General features: G+C 39.0%; 2 protein-coding genes across 8 annotated transcripts in view; one reads left to right on the top strand and one right to left on the bottom strand.

Moving 5' to 3' along the window:
- Positions 1 to 17,634, top strand: part of ASPH (aspartate beta-hydroxylase) — a 113,878-nt gene extending 96,244 nt beyond the window's left edge. For all 7 annotated transcript variants that reach the window (XM_035319190.1, XM_035319188.1, XM_035319187.1 and 4 more), the window contains 4 exons: positions 3,947 to 4,082; positions 4,967 to 5,058; positions 8,304 to 8,437; positions 14,338 to 17,634. In XM_035319190.1, the coding sequence (XP_035175081.1) occupies positions 3,947 to 4,082; positions 4,967 to 5,058; positions 8,304 to 8,437; positions 14,338 to 14,488 (513 nt within the window). In that variant the 3' untranslated portion in view covers positions 14,489 to 17,634. The remainder of the gene's footprint in view (positions 1 to 3,946; positions 4,083 to 4,966; positions 5,059 to 8,303; positions 8,438 to 14,337) is intronic.
- A 1,432-nt stretch (positions 17,635 to 19,066) lies between these two features.
- The window catches only part of CLVS1 (clavesin 1), a 103,675-nt gene continuing 103,010 nt past the window's right edge, over positions 19,067 to 19,731 (bottom strand). The window contains exon 6 of the mRNA XM_035319195.1: positions 19,067 to 19,675. Coding sequence (XP_035175086.1) covers positions 19,588 to 19,675 — 88 coding nt within the window. The 3' untranslated portion in view covers positions 19,067 to 19,587. The remainder of the gene's footprint in view (positions 19,676 to 19,731) is intronic.

Below are 19,731 nucleotides of genomic sequence, written 5' to 3'. Positions count from 1 at the left end.
TTTGTGGCTAGCTGAGGCAATGCTAAAGGTTCTCTGCCATACTCTGACAGCTCTGTCTTTGCTCATTCTGTTAACCAGCACAGCTGTAGTCAGTAACGTGTTAGAGCACAGACATGGCTTGATTATGTTATAAAGAATGAGAATGTCTCTGTAACACTTAAAAGGAGGTGTATGATGGTGGTAAATTCTGGTTAGTGCTACTATGCTGGCAGCAGTAGATCTCTCTAGCTGCCCATTAATGCTTATTTTTTTTGTGTTGTGTTATTATGTTATTTTTGTAGTTTCCTTGAAATAATTATTTCTCTGGGAACAGAAACTATAAACCTTTAAATTAGGAAATGTATCAAGTGATTTATGTAGAAATGTTCTGCTAATTTGCTGATCTATGGTAGTTCAGGACTTTGGAGCATCAAGAAACTCTTGTTTGAGCTCAGCTAAAAGAAAACCTTGCTTTCATCTTAGAAAACCTATCCTCCTCCCTTGGGGCAATTAGCTTTTTTCCTCCAAGTCTTACAGAGTCATTGCATCATCTCTGGTATCTTTTATAGAACCTTGGTAGAGCATTCTTTTCTATTCTGGTCCTCAGTTAATAAATGAATAAATAAAAGCAGCACAAAGCTATTGGATCCTAGACACTTTTCACCAGGCTGAAAACAATGCAAAGGAAATGATCTAGGTAAATTTGTCCTTTCTTTATGTTGTCTTTTGGTTTTGGAAATGACCCAGAAGATGCTTTGCCAACAGCGTACTACCGTGAATAGCTTATTGATTAAAGTAGATCCTGTATCATCAATTTTCATTGCTTGTTTAGATTTTATTAGTTAAAAATTTCAAGTGCAGCAAGAAGAGCACAGAAAGAGAATGAAAGTACTGTCAACAGCACAATCCGTGATGTTTTCTGTAGACTGACAGCTAGGGCTGTCATTGTTTGGCTACTAAAATCTAAACATTCATATTTGATGGCAAAAATTAACTAAATTGTGCATTTAAAGTGTGCCTGGATGCCTTAAGGGAGCCTTGTGTTGAAAAGAGCAGAGATAATGCTTAGCATGCTGATGTTTAAACACTGTGAGTGACCAGTTTAGTGCAAGGACCCTATTTTGGATGGCTTTAAATACTGACCCTTGCCCAGAGGTGTTGGAGGTCCCCAGCTAATGCCCTGAAACTATCATGAATACTTTCTTACCCTGTATTGGTAACAAAGTGACATGGAGTAGAGACACCACCACGATTTTATTTTATAAATGCACATGTGGTCAGTAGTTATGCCTCATGTGAGGGGTAGTAAACTCTTAATCTCTGTCTGTGGCATTTATGACCATACCTTGAAAAGGGTCTGACAGCACAGAATAAGGATTTTTTAATATAATACAGTCACACATAAAAATAAACCAATATTAAGAAATCCCTATTTAAATACAATAATTTTTTTGCCAATAAAATCTACGCTATTACCAGATGTAAAGCAACTGTAAACTTACATTATTGTTAGGAACTGTGTTTAAAAAGCCATATGGAGGTTTATGGGAATCAGCTGGTACGAAACAAGTACATATGCTCCAAGTGCTGCTTGCCACCTGATTCTTCACTTGAAATCAAGATATTGCACCAAACACAATATCAATCTGTTGCAGCCCGAGGCTTGCATCCCTACATGTTATGCAGCATGAGCATATTTAGCTTTTATTCGGTAGGTGCTAACTCTTGATTCAGTAGCTTGAAGTCCAAGTCCTGGACTTAGCCACTGTGTTTTAATGGTGTTATGCATCCCTTCAATGTTGGCCTAAGAGTCTGTCAAATCAGGTATATCAAGGCTGAGCTGTGTTTGAACTCTAACTCTCCCCTTCCTTTCTACATAGGAGTTGCCTATGGCTCACAGTAAAGCCCTATCAGTATGTGTTACAAATGGGGGACCAGTTTCTCAAGAATACAGAGACACTATTGATTTCAGTGGCAGTTATATCTAAAACCATTGAAGAGCTGGCTCAAAATCAATGATATGTATTCAAATTGCTTTGTATCCAATATGCTAGGGAAGGAACTTTAAAAGGCAAGGACAAACACACAACTTTGCAGGTTGACTTTCAGCTTGTCACTTGAGGAAAATTAGAGGTGACAAAGCTGCCATTATGTGCATCTCCTTGCACCACCAGTGCTCTTCATGCATCTTTTTGTCTGCGTGGGTGAAAGCTCCTTCTTACCTTTTTATTTTTCAGGAGAAGGGTTAGGAGTTTGAGGAAACAGGAGCACTTGTCATGTCTTTCAAAGTTTTCCAATTTTGTTGATCTGTATCACTTTAAATTGAAACTTATATAAATGCAAATTTTTCATTTCTTTCTCTTCTGCAGCCAGTACAAATTCAGGTATGCAAACTGGTATTTCCTTATGTAGAAATGATAGTGCTGAATCAGTACCAGCAATGTTCCCCTGTTCATCTCTGATTAGATGGAAATTTTCAGTCTGTTTTGTACCCTGCATTTCAGGAAAAAAAAAAAAAAAAAAAAGTTTTAGGAAGATATTCTTGAAAATGTTTCTACTTAATTGTTAAAGGAGTGTTATGGAAGCCCATCAGTGGGAGAGAAGAGGGTAAATGCAGCAGGAAAAATGATGAGTGCTTTTCCCCTTTACTGATGGATAAGAGAATGCAATTTGCTAGGAAGAAAAAGAGTACTGAAATAACACCAGCACAATCCTAATTTTCATAGATCTTAGCCTTTTTAGGCTTCCTGTACTGGGAGATGGTCACCGTATTATAGACATCGTGTTCTAGCCGTGGCTGTTTCCAGAGCCATTTATGATATATCAGTGTACCACCTACTTTGCAAGATCAGCTTGTCTTTTAATTGAAAAAGAAACTGAAGTGGTAAATGCGGCTATTTAAACGGTGAAAGGCTAATAACCATACGGCTGAAAAGGGGCAGTTATATTACCTCGTCTGACCTGTGTTACAAAGGTTGTGGAGTTTTACTCAGCTATACACATCATACAAAGAGGCAATGTGGGAACACACCTTAGCCTATTTTCAGTTTGAAATTGACTGAAAATGTCTTACAGAAATGCTTTGTTCAAGAGCACAAAGGAAAAATGAAAACTATTCACCAAAAATAAGGTTTAGTGAGTATCGTAAGCAGCTGGGAAATGGAAGTCACATCATCATTATCCAGATCCATTGTTACACAGTGGGTTTTTCATTTATCTTCCTGTAACATTAAAATGACTTATTACTGGTAGAATACAAGGTTTCTAATCTACCTGATTTTTACAAGTAGAATGTCCTAAGGCAGCAGAGAACAAAAATCGTAATTCTACAGTCATGTGGGTTTGGTATGTATGAAGTACACGGCAGCTTACACACTTTTAATAGTTGTATCCATAAATTGTCACCTGGCATTTCAAGTCGTATTTGATCTCTTCCAATAGCATCAGAATGTGCAAGTGAATCTTTGCAAACCTTTCTGAAGGTTTAAATCATAACTGTCAACTTAAGTAGCATGTTTGCATTTGTCCTCTTTGAACTAGGAGGTTCTGTCAACACTAGGAGCTTCAGGTTACGTGAGTGGTTTTCTAGTCTCAAGAGTGCTTCCAGGTAGCATGTGCTATGTTTAAGAAGATCAATACTCTTCTTAGCCTGCAACATAAAATGATCTGTTAAAGAGCCCGTAGGCTAATCAAAAAGCAAGTTAAAGTGAGGCCTAATCTGCAGGAGGCTGGGGATTACTGAAATTTTACAATACAAATGTAACTGAATCTGAATAATACTATGAAAGTTTTCCTGCCATAACTTGTCATAAGGGAATTGACATAAGGAAACTTTATAATGATGAACTCTTTTTTTAAGTACTTTTAAATTAAAAAAATAAAAAGTTAATAATGGCAGGGAAAAAAAATAAGATACTAAAGCAAAATGCAGTAAGTTCTCAGTGAACTAACATGGCTCTCACAACAGTCCTTAGAAAAAAATTGGAAACTTATTCGGGATGAGGGGCTTGCTGTGATGGATAAGAAAAAAAGCCTCTTCTTGCCTGAGGATGAGAATCTGCGAGAAAAGGGAGACTGGAGTCAGTTTACTTTATGGCAACAAGGTAAAACATTTTGTATTTCTCTTTCCCCAGTTTCACTTTCTCACATTAATGTAGTGTAATAAGGAGTATCAACACAGTTTTTCTGGAATAGTTTTTTTAATCACTGTACCTGTTATTTAAGTCTGCAGAAGAAATGATCTGATAAAATAGTTTCTGAGACCCCAGCAACAGTGAACAAGAATTCTTTATTCTAAATCACGTAGCCCACAAGCACTTCTAAGAATCCCTTGAGGGTAATACTCATTTCCTGGCAAGGCTGCCAAAATTTTGCATGGTAATGCATGTGCAGATCAGCCTGAGGGAAGACAGGAAGGCAGGAGAAGACATATTCTCAATACTGTGTTGCCAGCTAGGTGAGATCCATCTTCAGAAATGGTATGGGCAAATAGAATATGAGCTTTAATAAGCCTGCTGTTCTGTCTCTGAGCTTTGCAGTGGGAGGCTCAATTACTGGAATGACCTGAACTTCTTAAAAGACTTTACATGTGAAAGAGTTCTGTAAGATAAAATATTAAAAGCCAAGCTATATGAAAATATAATCAGATGTTGAAATGGTATCATATTGGTAGCATTTTTGTCTTTTTAATGATTATACTTTAATGATCTATTTAATCATTAATAAAAGTATAATCATACTTTTAGAATCATGTTTAAAATGGTAGAAAGCCTGCTTCTCACAAAAAGTTCAAAAGCAAAGAAGTGTCAGGCTACTCTGATATTACAATATCAGCACTTGCTGTTGCATAATTTGTAAAATGTGTATGATATTATTTACCTCTTTTTGTGTCAGCTCTTTGACAACTTTGTTGCTGTTCTGCAAAGTAGAAAACAAGGGACTGTTTGTTCATTGCACTTATGAATGCTCAATCTCTTATTTTCACCAGGAAGAAAAAACGAGAATGCTTGCAAAGGTGTTCCGAAAACGTGTGCTTTATTGGAAAGATTCCCAGAAGCTACAGGCTGCCGAAGAGGGCAGGTACCTGGCAAACTTCTTCATTTTTGCAAGTCCCTAAAGCTGTGAGAAGGTGATGTTAAGGAATGTGTACAGAGGAATGTGTGACCTTGATATATTCAGTGATGGCTCAGACACACAATGAAGTTGATACTCTAATAGCCTTCAGCAAATATGAGATAAAATATATTAGCTGAAGCTCTTCTATGGGATTTTTAGTAAAACCATTTTCCCTTGTGATCACAGGGAGCTCATGTTGGGTAAGTAGTTATTTACCATGGGTCAACTGATAGTAATAACTTACTAAGCCTAATCCTAAGTGACTTAAGAGGTCATCACAGTCAGTATGGCTAACCCCAAGAAAACTGTCGCACCACAGCTGAAAATGGATCTCTTGAAGATAAGAGAGGTACTGTTTTTTGTTGTCATTCCAATGTGCCAGGGTAAAACTTGTCAGTTTTGCTTTACAACCATAGTATAACCTGTCTGTGATTCAGGAATATTTAAATATTTGTATAATACTTGAATACCGCATATATATGTATATGAGACTCACAGAAGTTTCTAGACTGATCTGCATGGGCAGATAGCATACATGGCAGTAATCATTCCACAATGAAAGTATTATTAGGGTTATAAAAGTATTTCTGTGGTGTATGAATAACTTTTCTGCATAGACAGCAGTAGCAGTTGTTCAGGTTGCTTTAGGGTCTGACGGGGCAATCAGGCCTAACATATCTCACTGTAGCAGAGGCAACGGAATAGAGCATCTGTGTTCACCACAGCCACTGGAGCTTATTGCTTGCTGTTATAAGGAATTGCTGGTAAGATGAAACCTCAGATGGTGGGAACAGCTAAGGCATTAGATACACATTCTCTTGTGTTCATTTTGTTGAAGTTGGAGAGCTAGCAATGTCTTAAAATGCAAGATTTATCAAAGCTACCTCGTCCTATCCTGAAATGCAGATTTCTCCATTGAAAAGGTGCTTCTCACCACCGTCATGCGATATTCACCTTTTTTGTTCATTGGGTTGTAGAATCACAGAAAGGGAAGGCATCTCTGGGGATCTTCTAGTCCAGCCCTTTCTCAAAGTGCGGTAAACTGGAGCATGTTGCTCAGGACACTGTCTAGTCAGGTTTTTGAATGCCCAAGGATCGAGACTCTACAATCTCTGGACAACCTGCTCAAATGTTCAATCGCCCTTACTGTAAAAAAGGTGTTTTTTTTCTTATGTTTAAATGGAATATCCCATATTCCCAAATCCATGTGCATTGCCTCTTTGCCTTTAATTGGATACCACTGAGAAGAGTCTGGCTCCATCTTATTCACTCCTCCCATCAGGTATTTATATATATTGGTAATATCCCCACTGAGCCTTCTCTTTAGGCTGAGCAGTCCCAGCTCTCTCAGCCTCCCCTCATATGTCAGGTGTTCCAGTCCCTTAAGCATCTTTGTGGCCCTTCACTAGACTCGCTCCAGGATGTCCATGTTTCTCTTGTAGTGGGTAGCCCAGAACTGGACACTCAAGATGTCTCACCAGTTCTGAGGGGAAGGATCACCTCCCTCAAACTGCTGGCAAGGCTCTGCCTAATGCAGCCCAGGAGACTGTTATCTTTCTCTGTTGCAAGAACGCATTGCTGGCTCACGTCCAAACTGTTCTATACGAGGACCCTGAGCTCTTTTTCTGTGAAGTTGTTTCCCAGACAGTTGTTCTATAGCTTGTAGTACTGCGTGGGGTTACTCCTCCCCAGTGCAGGACTTTTCATTTCTCTTTGTTGAATATCATGAGATTCGTATTTGCTCCTTGCTCCACCTTGTCCAGGTCCCTGTGAATGGCAGCCAAAAACATTTGGTTTATCAACCCTTTCTACTCAATTTTCTGTCCTTGCCAAGGGATGCACTGTGCCCCATCATCCAGGTCATCAGTGAAGCTACTAAACAGTGTTGGACCCAGTATTGAGCCTTGGGGTATACCTCTGGTGAGATGGAATTTGTATTTTGATCACAACTCCTTGAACCTGGCTGAACTGCTAGATTTCCATCCCCTTCACTGTCAGCTTACCTAGTTTCTACTTCATCAGTTTGTCAACGAGGATGTTATTCTACAGGCAGTGTCAAAAGCCTTACTAAAGTTTAAATTAATAATACCCACCCATCTTCCCCTCGTCCATCAAGCTAGGCATCTCACTGTAGAAAGCTTGTTAAGCATGGTTTCCCATTCATAAATCCATGCTGACTGCTCCCAGTCACCTTCTTTTCCTTCATGTGTTTAGAAATCAATTCCAGGATTATCTACTGTCACTGAGATGAAACTGACTGACCTGTAGTTCTTTGTCCTTGTTTTCTGCCTTGAAGACAGGAACATTTGCTTTCTTCCAGTCTTCAGGAACCTCCCCTGGTTACCTGACATTTCAGAGATTGTGTGTGGACTCTTGACATCAGTAAGCCGTGGGTAGAACCCATCAGGGTCAATGGAACAATTTGTTGAGTTTGTCTAAATGTTTCCTAACCTGTGGGTAAGTCTTTGCTCCAGGCTTCTTTGCTGTTCTCAGGTGCCTGGGATTCCTGAAGGTCAGTCTTACCAGTAAAGACTGAGGCAAAGAAGGCTTTTAGTACCTCAGCCATTTCCACATCCTTTGTCATCATATCTCCTGCCACATTCAGCAGCAGACCCATCCCTAGACCCATTTTCCCCGGACTTTATTTTATTGATGTATCTGTAGAAACCTTTCTTGTTGCCCTTTGCTTTCGTCTCAAGATTCAACACCAGATTATCTTTGCCTTTCTTAGCCTCTTCCCTGCACATACAGAGAGTGTCTCTGTGTTCTTCCTGGGTGATCTCACCATGCTTTCTTCTCTTGTATGTTTTTTTTTCCCTATATTTCACTTTTTCAGGATCTCCGTGCTTCCTGCACATACAATAAACTGTTCCTGAGCTTGGAGGAGGTGATCCTTCAAAATCAGCCAGCTGTCCTAGACTACTCTTCTCTCCAGCAGTGTATCTCATGGGATTTTTTCCATGTATATCCCTGAATAATCAAACAAAAATAATTAAACAAAATAAAAAGTGTGCACACACACCACAAGACTTCTTTTTGTAGTTTTGAACACCTTCAGAATGTAGAATCACACGATCGTTGCTGAGACTAACAAAATGTGACATTGCACTTTTGATTGGTCCTCGTGGATGAGATGTAAGGAAGTCCTGAACATGTAGCAGTATGCTTGTGAAAATGGCTTTGTTGAAGTCCTCTGTCTCCTCTTGCAGATCAAGTATTCTGTAATGCATCCAGGGACTCACGTATGGCCCCACACAGGGCCCACCAATTGTCGGCTACGGATGCATTTGGGCTTGGTGATACCTAAAGAAGGCTGCAGAATTCGGTGTGCCCAAGAAAACAGGTACTTCACCCTCCCTCCTCCTCCCCACTTTGGTCATTCGTTTTCCCTCAGCTTTCTCAACCCTGAGAAGTTGTGGTGCTGCATGTAATAAAAAGAAGGAAGAAAAAAAAAAAGGATGTTTCACTGATCAGGAGGTGCTATGTATTTCATTAAACAGGCAACCTACACCCTCACTCTTGCTACAAACATATAAATGTCAGTTGTCAAACAATGCCAGAAGGATCTTTGGAAACAAAGCTGCTCTTTTCTGCAATAGTGTGGAAATAACATTGTTTTTAGTCTATGAAATGTCTGTGTTTACATTTACAATGCCAGTCTAATATACTTGCCAACAAAGGTCCTCTATTTTATTTTATTTTATTGCCTTAGAATTCTTCACTTATTCAGCAAAAGCTGAGACTAAGCTAAAGCTGTGTTTTCACCTCTGTGACCAAATTTCTGCAGAAGCGTTGTTTCTAGCTGAAACATTCATTCTAATTCAATATAACTCAGTTAAAAATATTCCAGCTGAAGTTGATTTAAAGATGAATACATCTATAAAGTGTTTGGCACAATGAGTTACACAGGTAGCAAGTTTATTCAAAGTCCATTTTGAGTAAGAATTCTTGTCCTTTAGGGAGAAATTATGCTGACTTGGAAACCAGTTTTGTCTCTGTTTTGTGGGAAGAAAAAAAAAAAAAAAAAGGAAAAAGAAATAGCAATGGCTTGGATGTTACAATCAGAGCACATACTTCCCTGGGAAATACGAGAAAATCCTAAACTTAAGAATGGGATAGGTTTTTACATGATATTAAACACAGGAAAATAAAGTATTAACTATATTACTTTTTTACTTGAAGACTTAACTTGCTGAGACTTACGTGGAATTCTAATAATGCTTAATATTTATATATCTCTATATATCTACCTGGAAGATTTTGTCTTGTCTGTAGCATCTGAGTGCAACAAGTGTTAATTTTGAAATCTTTTCGCAGTACTAATGTACAGCTATATTTGATATAGAGAAATCCACTCCTGCCTGCATGACTGTAATATATAGCAAAGTTATTAGTTTTTTTTTCCACATCTGAAAATAACTACAACAATAATTTTTTAGAATTTTTGAGGATACAAGTATCCAGCTGTTAAAAATGTCGCTATAGATGTGTTAGGGCTCCTACCAACATAACGTTGACTGTGACAGACTATTAAATAAGCTATAAAACCTACACTACCTAGGTTGTGACAAACATGTTTATTTCCAGCATTCCAATTCAATATCTGAAACAAGTTTAAGTTAGACAGTAGGATGGTGGTAGAGGTAGCTATCCGGCTTAGGACTAATAGAGAGATGTGGGGTGCTTTCACTGCAGGACACTATAATGAATCCAGATTTGTCGTGACTGAAAGGAATTACCATTAGGTGGCTGTTCAGTGGCCTGTGTGAACAAAGTGGTGGTTTTTATCTATTTCCAAGAGACCAGGTATCCACAGCTCACCACTCATTAGGCTGGCCACCCTTCTTTGTCTCAGTCTGAACAGAAGGGATGGTGGTTTGGAAAATGAACATAACTACACCCCCCTGGTAGCAGCAGCCCGTCAACATCAGGGATGTGGCAGGGCAGAGTGGAAAAACGTATGTTGCTGCTGGTATGCTGCAGACAGCATTTCAGTGTCTAGGCTTCTGAATCTGGCTCATTCTTATGCATCAGACTTGCTCATTTGAAATGTAAAACTTGCACTCAAGAACTGACTACAGCCTGTTTTCGAATGTGTTAGCTTTAGTTGATTTTGGCAAGAGCTATGCATTCATAGTCAAAGGCAGGATTTTTTCACTGAAAACATTGAAAGTATGTTCACTAATCATGAAAAGGGTTTGTTGTTGTTGTTGTTTTTACATCCCTTTCTCTATGAAAGAGGTGGGTGAACTACTGTTGAAAGAAATGATGTCAGGAGAAAAACATATCTTTAGCATTTTCCATTCGTCCTCTCCTGGTGGTTCAGAGCAGTAGGAAGCTAGTGGTTTCTAACTTGAGCTGGCTCAAGTATCAAGGATAGTGTGTCAGGGGTCAGTGCTTTGATGCCATCCTTCTCTGGCATCCTTCTCTGGCTTCCTGCGTCCCACTGCTGCTTGTACAAGATAGAGAAATAATGTGAATGTTGTGCCCAGTTACCTCTGTGCCACCCACTGTAGGTGTTTAGAGGAGCAGTGCTATTATTCATCTCATCCTTTGATATACACACAACTCAGCATTGTCTAATACTGAGTTTTACTCCACTACTTGCACAAGAGTTTTTATGTTGCTGCTAGGAGCTTGGCGCACCTCGTTGTTATTCAGCACAGCTATAGTAATTTTAGGTCGTTGGGCCATTCTGAAGTCCCAGCTCTGGAAAGTGCAGGGTGCAGTGCACAAAAATGGGAGGCAAATAATATCTAGTTATCAAAATCAAACATCTCTGTCAGACATGGTAATCATATTTTGAAACGAAGCTGCAGAATTATAACCTTAAGCAGATGTCAGTCCAAGATTTCACCTGTGACAGGTGAAATAATATCCGTGCAGGTGACATAAAACCCTAACCCAAAGTGGCTCAGCACCAGACAAGAATAATATCCTCCCTGTGGTCCCACTGTGAAGTGTTTCTCACACCATGAAGGCATCTGGAAAATATTTATTTGCATACTAATGGTGTTTTTTGTAATCTATCCAAAAGGGGCTAATAGTTCTGTCAACTTTATGACTTCTTCTTTGTTGTGCAAAACAGCCCGACCCAGTATGATGCAAATGATAGATCCCTGCTTTTAACCTCTGAAGCTATTTCATCTGGATGCTTGGAGTTTTTATTGTCCTTTACTGAGCTACACTTTCAGGCTATTTAGTGCAGTGCTGTTCAGGCTTGATTTAATTTAGAGGGGAAAAAAAAAGGCCTGATTCTTTGCCACATAACAGCATTGACTGGAATAATACCAATGTAATTCTAGTGCAGTAGCAGAGGTTTGGGGCCTGTATGACATAGAACATTTTTGTTTATTGGAAAGCTGATTTGGTACTAGAAAAAAAACACATGATTATGCTTGAAACCTGCAAAAGGCTCATTTTGTGGGCTTTTGTGTCTGATGTCCACGTGCAAGAAAGTGTGAATTTTTCACTGTTAATGCTGACTGTCCACTGTTTTAAATATGGCCAGATGATCATTTCTATCTCAATTTCCATTTCCCTTCAGAACATTACAGCACAGCCCCATAAACGTTGATTTTTGCTTTTGTTGAGTTAAATGTTCATAAATACATAGATGACTTAGGACTCTGAATCTCATTTTCACCCTTATTTGGGGGGGGGGGGGAAGAAAAGAAAATTTCCATGTGAATGAACACATGAATGAGCCAAGCATTATATTATATCATCTTTGATTATGATATCTTTGCTTCTTTCTCATCACTACAGTTCACAGTTCCTAATTCCCTTTAACAGCATCAATCCTAATGGGCTGCTTTGCTTCCCAAGGCATCTTGTTGAAAAACTTTATTATGTAGTCATTGTAGAGTAACTTTAGAAGGTAACATTGGCTGTTACTGACTTGACTGGCTGTTACACCCTTGCGGGTGAGACTGGATGAATAATCAGACTCATGCATCTGTCTTGTTGCAATGCGAAATAAATTTGCTTTGCTCATACCACTGCTTGACTTTACGACAGACAAACCATGCAACACACAACCAGCTGCTGTGTCCAAGTGCAGAAGCCAAGTCTGAGATCTGAGGGACAAGTGACAAATAGCTAGCACAGTGACATTTTACAGTGTGGTGACATTATCACTAATGTTCACTGATCATATGCTGATTTTTTTTCGGTATTGAGTTTGCAGTTTAACCAGGCACTAAACCTCTTTTTTATGAATTATGAATCCAGATCTCAACAGGCTAGAGAAGTGGGCCAACTAAAACTTCATGAAGTCCAACAAAGGCAAATGCAAAGCCCTGCAACTGATAACAGATTAACACTTTGCAACAGTATAGGGTGCATGATGACTGGATAGAAAGCAGCTTTGCAGAAAACAGCTGAAGGTCCTAGAGGACAAGCAACATGTGCTGTCATTTTGATGAAGCAGTTTGAGGGGAGCAATTTTTTCCCTCTCTTCTGAACATGAGATACAGTAGCTGAAGTTCTTTCTCCAATCTGGAGGCTCTTCAGCACAAGAAAGTCATTGATAAACTAAAATGACTCCTGTGGAGGTTGAAAAAGAAAAAGCTGATTAGGTTTTAAAAAGCTGACATAAAAAAGCTGACATGCTCCAGTCCTCTGCTGAGGGGACTCAAAGAATTAGTTTGGAGCCTGAAAAAGAGAAGGCTAAAGGGGAGCCTGGTTACTGTCTTCAGCTAACAATGGGTGACTGCACAAGACAGACTCTTTTGGAGGTGTGTAGATATAGAATGAGACATAAATAATGGCATGAAGGTGTGGCAGGGGAGGTTCAGGCTGGGTGTTAGGAAAAGGTTCTTCACCCTGAGGGTGGAGAGGCACTGGGACAGTCTCCCCAGAGCAGTGGTCATAGCACTGAACTTGTCAGAATTCAAGAAGCATTTGGACAACGCGCTCAGACGCATGGTCTGATTTTGGGGTGGTCCTGTGTGGAGGCAGCAGTTGGACTCCATGATCCTTGTGGGCCCTTCCTAAATCAGGCTATTCTATGATTCTCTGAGACATAATGGACACAAGGAAATAAACGTTCGTTATTAGGCTGGTGAAACACTAGAAGAGGTGATGGAATGGCTATCACTGTAAATACTCAAAAATCCAGTAGATGATAACCTGAGATATCTCATCTAGCCTCAAAGTTGGGTCTAACTTTGCTTTCAGGTCTAACTTTGCTTTCTTTTTGGATGTATCTTTTGCTTTTTTTGGATCTAACTTTGCTTTTATGCTAACTTTGCTGAGACTTGCTCTCAGCAAAAGCTTGGAACAGATAACCTTCTGAGGTTTCTTCTGACCTTAATTATTTTGTGATTCTATATTTCATAAAACTGAAAGGAGTGCTGATTCTTTCGACCGTTAATGTTCCCCCTATCCATTGGCTCTTGCCATTGCTTTTAAATCCAATCACTTTTTTTTTTCAAACAATGGAGTTTCTCAAAAATAAGCCAGTTTGTATAAATTGTTTCTCTTTTTGTGCCTAACAAAGGTGCAGATCTTGGAAAGATTTCGCTGTTAAAACTTGGCTTTTCCACGTAGCAATGAACACTCACCCAGAGTAGTTATGTCCCATTCAGTGATCTCCTCTGCCTTAGCATTACTTGGCAAGCAGAAGAGGTTTAAATTATGTGGTCTCGTCCTTTCAGTTCAGCTTCAACAGTATAACCTGACCCAATGTATGCTATGTCATTGCAACCTTCCTCTGAAGAAAAATCTGTAGGCTCTGTGCTTTGAATGGATTTGTGGGACAAGACTGATAATGCCCCTGATATTATAAAGCAGGACTGGGGCTTAAGTCTGTTATTCTGATTTTCAGAAAGAGCAGACTGATTTAGCATAATTTATTTTCAAAACATTTTGCTCATCATACCGTCAGTTTCCATTACTCATTATGTGTATATCTGATTAGAAAAGTGGAGAAGTTGATTATTGTACCAGTACCTCTAAGCTTGATGAATGTTCCCAGGTTATTGGACTAAGCTCATTAAAATTAAATAAATAACAAATATTGCAAATGTCTGAATACGTATGTGGGCACGTATGGGCATAACTATGCAGAGGGAGAGAAAACAATCCCTCAATAATATGAAGGTTCATTAGACTGACCTTTCTGTAGCTTTATGTCAATTAAGACTCAGATACTCTTATATCTTAATTATATCTTGCCTCTAAGAGCCGCCATGGCACTTCAAATACTACACTAATGCATGTTCTCTTTTTGTGTTGCAGAACCTGGGAAGAAGGGAAAGTTCTTATTTTTGATGACTCTTTCGAGCATGAAGTGTGGCAGGATGCTGAAAATTATCGCCTGATATTTATTGTTGATGTGTGGCACCCAGAGTTATCAGCACAACAGAGACGTACCCTTCCTGCTATTTAAGGGGTTACTTCTGATGTGAAGAGCAGAGGAGAGAGGACCCTTCAGAGTATGCAAATAGAAGCATGCAGGGTTAATTTATCCTGCATATGAGGAATACTAGTATTAAAAGGGTTAGAAGAGATAACAATGGCATTTTACAATTACAGAGGACTTGAGTTTGAAAAAAAAAAAAAAAAGGCAAGCCATGTTTTTTTGTTCATTTTTTCTTTTTTTTTTTTTTTTCCACACTGATACAGCACTGATATGTATTGTTTTTCTGGCTACAAGTCTGAAAATACAAATCTTGTCAGCCAAAGAGCAATAGGTCTGGTTTTTCAAGCTGAGGAATGTGCAGATGTTTTTGCTATGCTGTACTATGCATACAAAACCAATCAGTTACCTGCCTGGCCATGTTCGGGCACAAGATTTGCTATACTACATCCAGGAAACGCTTCCCAGGTTTCTATCTGGGTAGCAGCATGTGAGTTATTTATAGACGTATGCATACAATCAACTTTGAAAATCATGTGCAGTTGCAATGTTACTGCTTTAGGTATAAGATATGTCCCTATATTATCAACTGTAGATAATGTGAATGGGTTATGTGTGTTTTGTATTTTTTCTACCTATTTTTCTAGCATAATTATGAACAGATTTTTAATCAACCACTATTTTTAAAAATAATGTATATACATAGTACATCTCTAGCTATAAGCAGAAGGAAAAGACTGTATATGAACAAATTTCATTTCTGCCAACTGTGGCCTTTGCATTTCCAGGGAGGCAAGAGAATAGAAACTCGCATAATCAGCTTCTTAGGGTTGCTCTTCTAAAACAAAATAGTTCTCTTAGCAGGTAACCTTAAATTTTGTAATGTGATTCTGGAAGTTGTTGAGCAAATATGACATCTGTAGACTTGGATCTTCAAGTGCTCAACAGTTCTTAAGATTATGTGGTGAACTGCTGTTCTTCCTATCGTTATAAAAGCTTGAGTTGTGATAACTATTTTCTACCCAGCAAGAGTTTGAGGCACCTTCTTCCAGGGGCTCCTTTTAGGTTGGATGGTCATTCTTCTGCTGCCAGCATCCTACAGAGTGCTAGAATGATCCTTTAATTGAGCTTATGGTATTCCCTTTGCCTTGCAATGCATGATGCAATACTGAAGCAGTCTTATTACAGTACCATTTACAGTATACTCTGTATTTGCTATACAGAATTTACTATATGGTAAAAAGCCCTTATTTTGAAGAGAGAAAACTTCATGGATGTTTAAAGCAGTTTGCTGATTTTTGCATCTTTGCTATTTCAAAGGAGATGGAGGGTGCAGGACCCTCCACTGTTAACTTCTGAGAACACTAACAGGGAAGACAGACCAGAGGTTGCACTGATGTTGTTCATGACTGGCTGTTATCAACTGACCTGCAAAACCAGTGGGGTGTGGATAGGTGTGCTAGGATGCTCCGCTCTCACCAAGCCTGTCAAGAGCAGAGGCATCTCTAGCATGGGTTGTGAGAGACAGGTACTATGCAAGGAGACATTAACGTTACTTAGTCTTCACAGCTTTGGCTTCATTGTCCAAAGGATACCGAACAGTTGTCTTATTTCTTTAATGTTCAGTGGTTTTGTACTGCAGAGACAATGTCATGGTACCTAAGTATTATGGGCACTACAGCACATACTGCATGATCAGAATGCAACATTTGCTAAGCAAAATACAGGTTTGCATTTCCATCAATTGAATGCTTTTCAGACTTGTATTTTATTAAGTAATTAAATCTTGTAATGCCACATAACACATGGTGATTGCACCATAATTTGTTGTAACCAGTTTCTGGAGGTGTGCACTTTAATTTCCTTTTTGACTATTAGAAATAAATAAAACATGCTGATATTCTCTCTGATCAAAAGTAAGTTTTAGGCAGCAATGTTAATTAGGCTTTAATGTGTTGTCCAAATCAACAATAACAGAGTACCATCTACAAGAAGGTAACAGTTCTCAGTTAATCATGATGAAAGCTGAAGAGATTTGTTTCACACTTTAAAACATACAGAAATACTTTTGGAGAGCTTTAGGAGAATCATGTACAAAACTTGAAATAACATACCTTTTATATCAAGGGGCCGTAGTAAAATAAAGTTAAAAAATTAAGTCAGAGGCTGCATTTTGTATCTCTGTACAGTGAACAAGCAGTACAAATTATAAACTATTTTGTAATTCTGTAAAATAAAGAAATAGTTTGTAAAGGAGGAATCAAGAACTGTTTAAACTAAAACTAGTGGCTTAGGAGTATTTTAATTAATATTGCATTTTAGTTTCTATAGCTCGAAATAGACACTAAAGCAATGGTAAAAAGTTTAGAGCTTTATTTATAAAAATCCATGCTGTCCTTCAGATTGTATCAACAAATAGATCAAAGTAATCTACTCCAAATTTGTGTGTGCCAAAGTAGCACTCGTCATTAAATTTTGTAGTGACATATTGGCCATTTGCAATCTTAAGTGCCTTGAATGTGACAAGGTATATTGTGAATAGCTGCTGCAACACTAAAGTGATTCAACTCTCTGCCTACCTGTCAAGGAGCTGAGAGCATCTTTTTTTTTGTTAGATACTTTTATTGAATTAAGTACATAAATGGTGAGGAGATATATAGCAGAACATGGACATTAGGCAGCGAATAAGTGGTATATTATCTTATGTATTCCTCTTTGCCATCCAGTATTTCATGTTGAAAAAGCTTTTACACATTGAAAATGCCAATGGATGAAGTGAATGGAAATGCTTTTTAAATGGAGAGCCATTGCAAATTAAACATTTTGTTCTTCAGATGTATTTACAGAGGGAAGTGCCAGAGCAGGGCAGTATAGCCTCCTATTTATAACGTGGTACGTACTTGTCACGATGTTAAGAGGTAGATTCCTTCCCGCCTGTAGCTCTTGCAAGCGCAGAGTTTGTATAAGCTCCTACAGTTACACAGGATGCCCTGTATATCTGTATTTATTTATCCATGTCACAGTCAAAAAGTAAATAATTCTGACCTTCAATAATTAATCTTCAAGGGCTAGAATTCAGTGATATTTTCAGTTCTTGGGCAAAACCTCTCCCACTTGAATGAACAGTAATAGGTCATCCCAAAGATTCAATAGCAGTGACATTAAGTGTCTTAACAGAAAAAAAAAAAAAATGCAAACCAAAGTGTAGTTCTTCATTAATGCTGCAGTATAGTAGTCAATGTCTGTCTCGTTTATTTTTGTTTGTTTTACTTTACGCTTTAAGCAAGTTCTCTGTGACAAATCCCAATGTCTGTGCATCTTCATGAGCCTAGGGAAGGAGAGCAGTTTTCTGTACTAGGTTATAATGCCAGGGGAGAGGGAATGGAAGAAATTCCAAAGATAAATGGGCTCAATCGTCTTATTTAATGTTCCTGCAAGCCTCGGAGTGTCTGCTTCTTTTTCTAACTCTTGTGTTGCCTTGCTGGGAACATTCACTGCCTTAAAAACATGCTGCCATGGAGGCCAGGCTTTGTATCAGTAACACACTACTGCAGAAGAAGTTTATTGTGAATGAGGTTATTCTGTACGTATACAAGCGGGTAAATCCCAGGTGTGTTAACAGAGTCTGTCAATGTGCTTTCTGCTTGTGCAGGCTTAAAATGTTGTAAACAAAGGCAGCATTTATTTACTCCATTTGTTAATGATGACCACGTCCAGTTGAACTAGACCATCACTTTCAGTGTATCGTTTATGAATTAATTCAGTGGATGTTCCGGAGTTGTATGAAAAGCTCTTGTGCTGCCTATTATCATCTCATTTTATCTATATATGGTTTACACCGTTATTTTTGATATGTTGCTGCCAATCACGTGTTCTAGTAATTGCCAGTGCATGGCAATTAAATTGAAGACAGAGGTGTGTACAGTGGTTGTAACTGTTTTAGGAAATAAAGTCACTGCACATGCAACTTGATAACGATTTTTCTTTTATTTCTTTCATCTGGTTTCCATTTCAGTGAAGGGATGGGACTCTTTTTTGCAGGTAGAGCAAAGAGAGAGATAACAAACTGGTCTTTGGCATTTCAGTTCTTCCGTTTGTCCACATTTCTTTCTACAAGAAGCTTGCACTGAATAATTAATTCTAAGTTTTTCTTTCTCATTTAACCATGGCCCACAACTGCAATCAGCATACCCTTCTGGCTACACCTTTCACTGGCTGCAGGAGGGAAGGGGGTAAATGGCTCTGCAGAGCTTTCATTTGTCGTTGTGACCTAAATGAAAAAATCTGGATTGAGCCATTAATCACTGGTGAATGTGTCCAATGGGTCTCCCTAGCACCCCCCTTGCGCACGCACGCACACACACACGCACACACACATCTAATAGGCTCCGGAGTCGCCTGTGGAAAAACACATCGTTAAAATTAAATAATTGCATTCCAAATTGTCTGTCTGCTGCCCACACAGCTCCTTCCACATAGCTGACAGTTTTATAAGGGCTCCAGAAGTTAAGAATAATTTTTGCTAGATATGAAATAAGTGACCCCCTATAAGCAGTATGGATGAGGCAATCACAAAGTGTCATGTTGAATGGCATTATGCTGGCATTGATTTTTTTTTTTAATGCGAAATCCTTCTGTAGAATTCGAGCACGCTGTAGATGCTATTTCTGCCCTCTGAACCACTTTAAACTGCTAATTTCAGCACAGACTTTAAGATGCCTTGCTTTAAAACACATTTAACCTTGGCTTCTATAAAACAGAGCATCCCTGCCGGCGGCTTCAGGAAAACTTCTACTGACACTCCCTGCTTCCTTTGAAAGGAGAATGCAGTCCCACCATTTCCAATATTTTAATGCCACAAGACCAAAAGAAAAAAAGAAAAACAAGTTCTTTATGTATGGACAGACCCCTGCTGTGTCTTCCTTCGCATCCTGTGTCAATAGAAATTTTGTTCAGCTTTGGCCCTGCGGACAGACAGATGGCTGGTGACAGTTATTACTTGGGCAAGAAACATGAAGGAGTTGTTCTCAAGCAAAACGCGTGCACGTGTGTGAGTGTGTATCGTGTGCTCTGTGGGTTTCTGGTATGGTGGAAGTCTGTGAATGTTTCCGTGACTGGTGAGTGGGAGCTCAGTCCAGGGCCAGCAGCGGCTGGGTGTTCTCACTTTCTCCCAGGTCCTCGTGTTTCAGCGTGCCGGCTTCCACCACCGACTGGGACCTGAAAGCAAGAACAGGCACATGCCAGTGAGGGCTGCTGCAGGAACACTTATTGGG

Source organism: Oxyura jamaicensis, chromosome 2 (assembly GCF_011077185.1).
Source record: "Oxyura jamaicensis isolate SHBP4307 breed ruddy duck chromosome 2, BPBGC_Ojam_1.0, whole genome shotgun sequence".
NCBI lineage: Eukaryota > Metazoa > Chordata > Aves > Anseriformes > Anatidae > Oxyura > Oxyura jamaicensis.
Note: the sequence above shows the minus strand (reverse complement) of the source record. Positions and strands in the feature narration are given on the sequence as shown.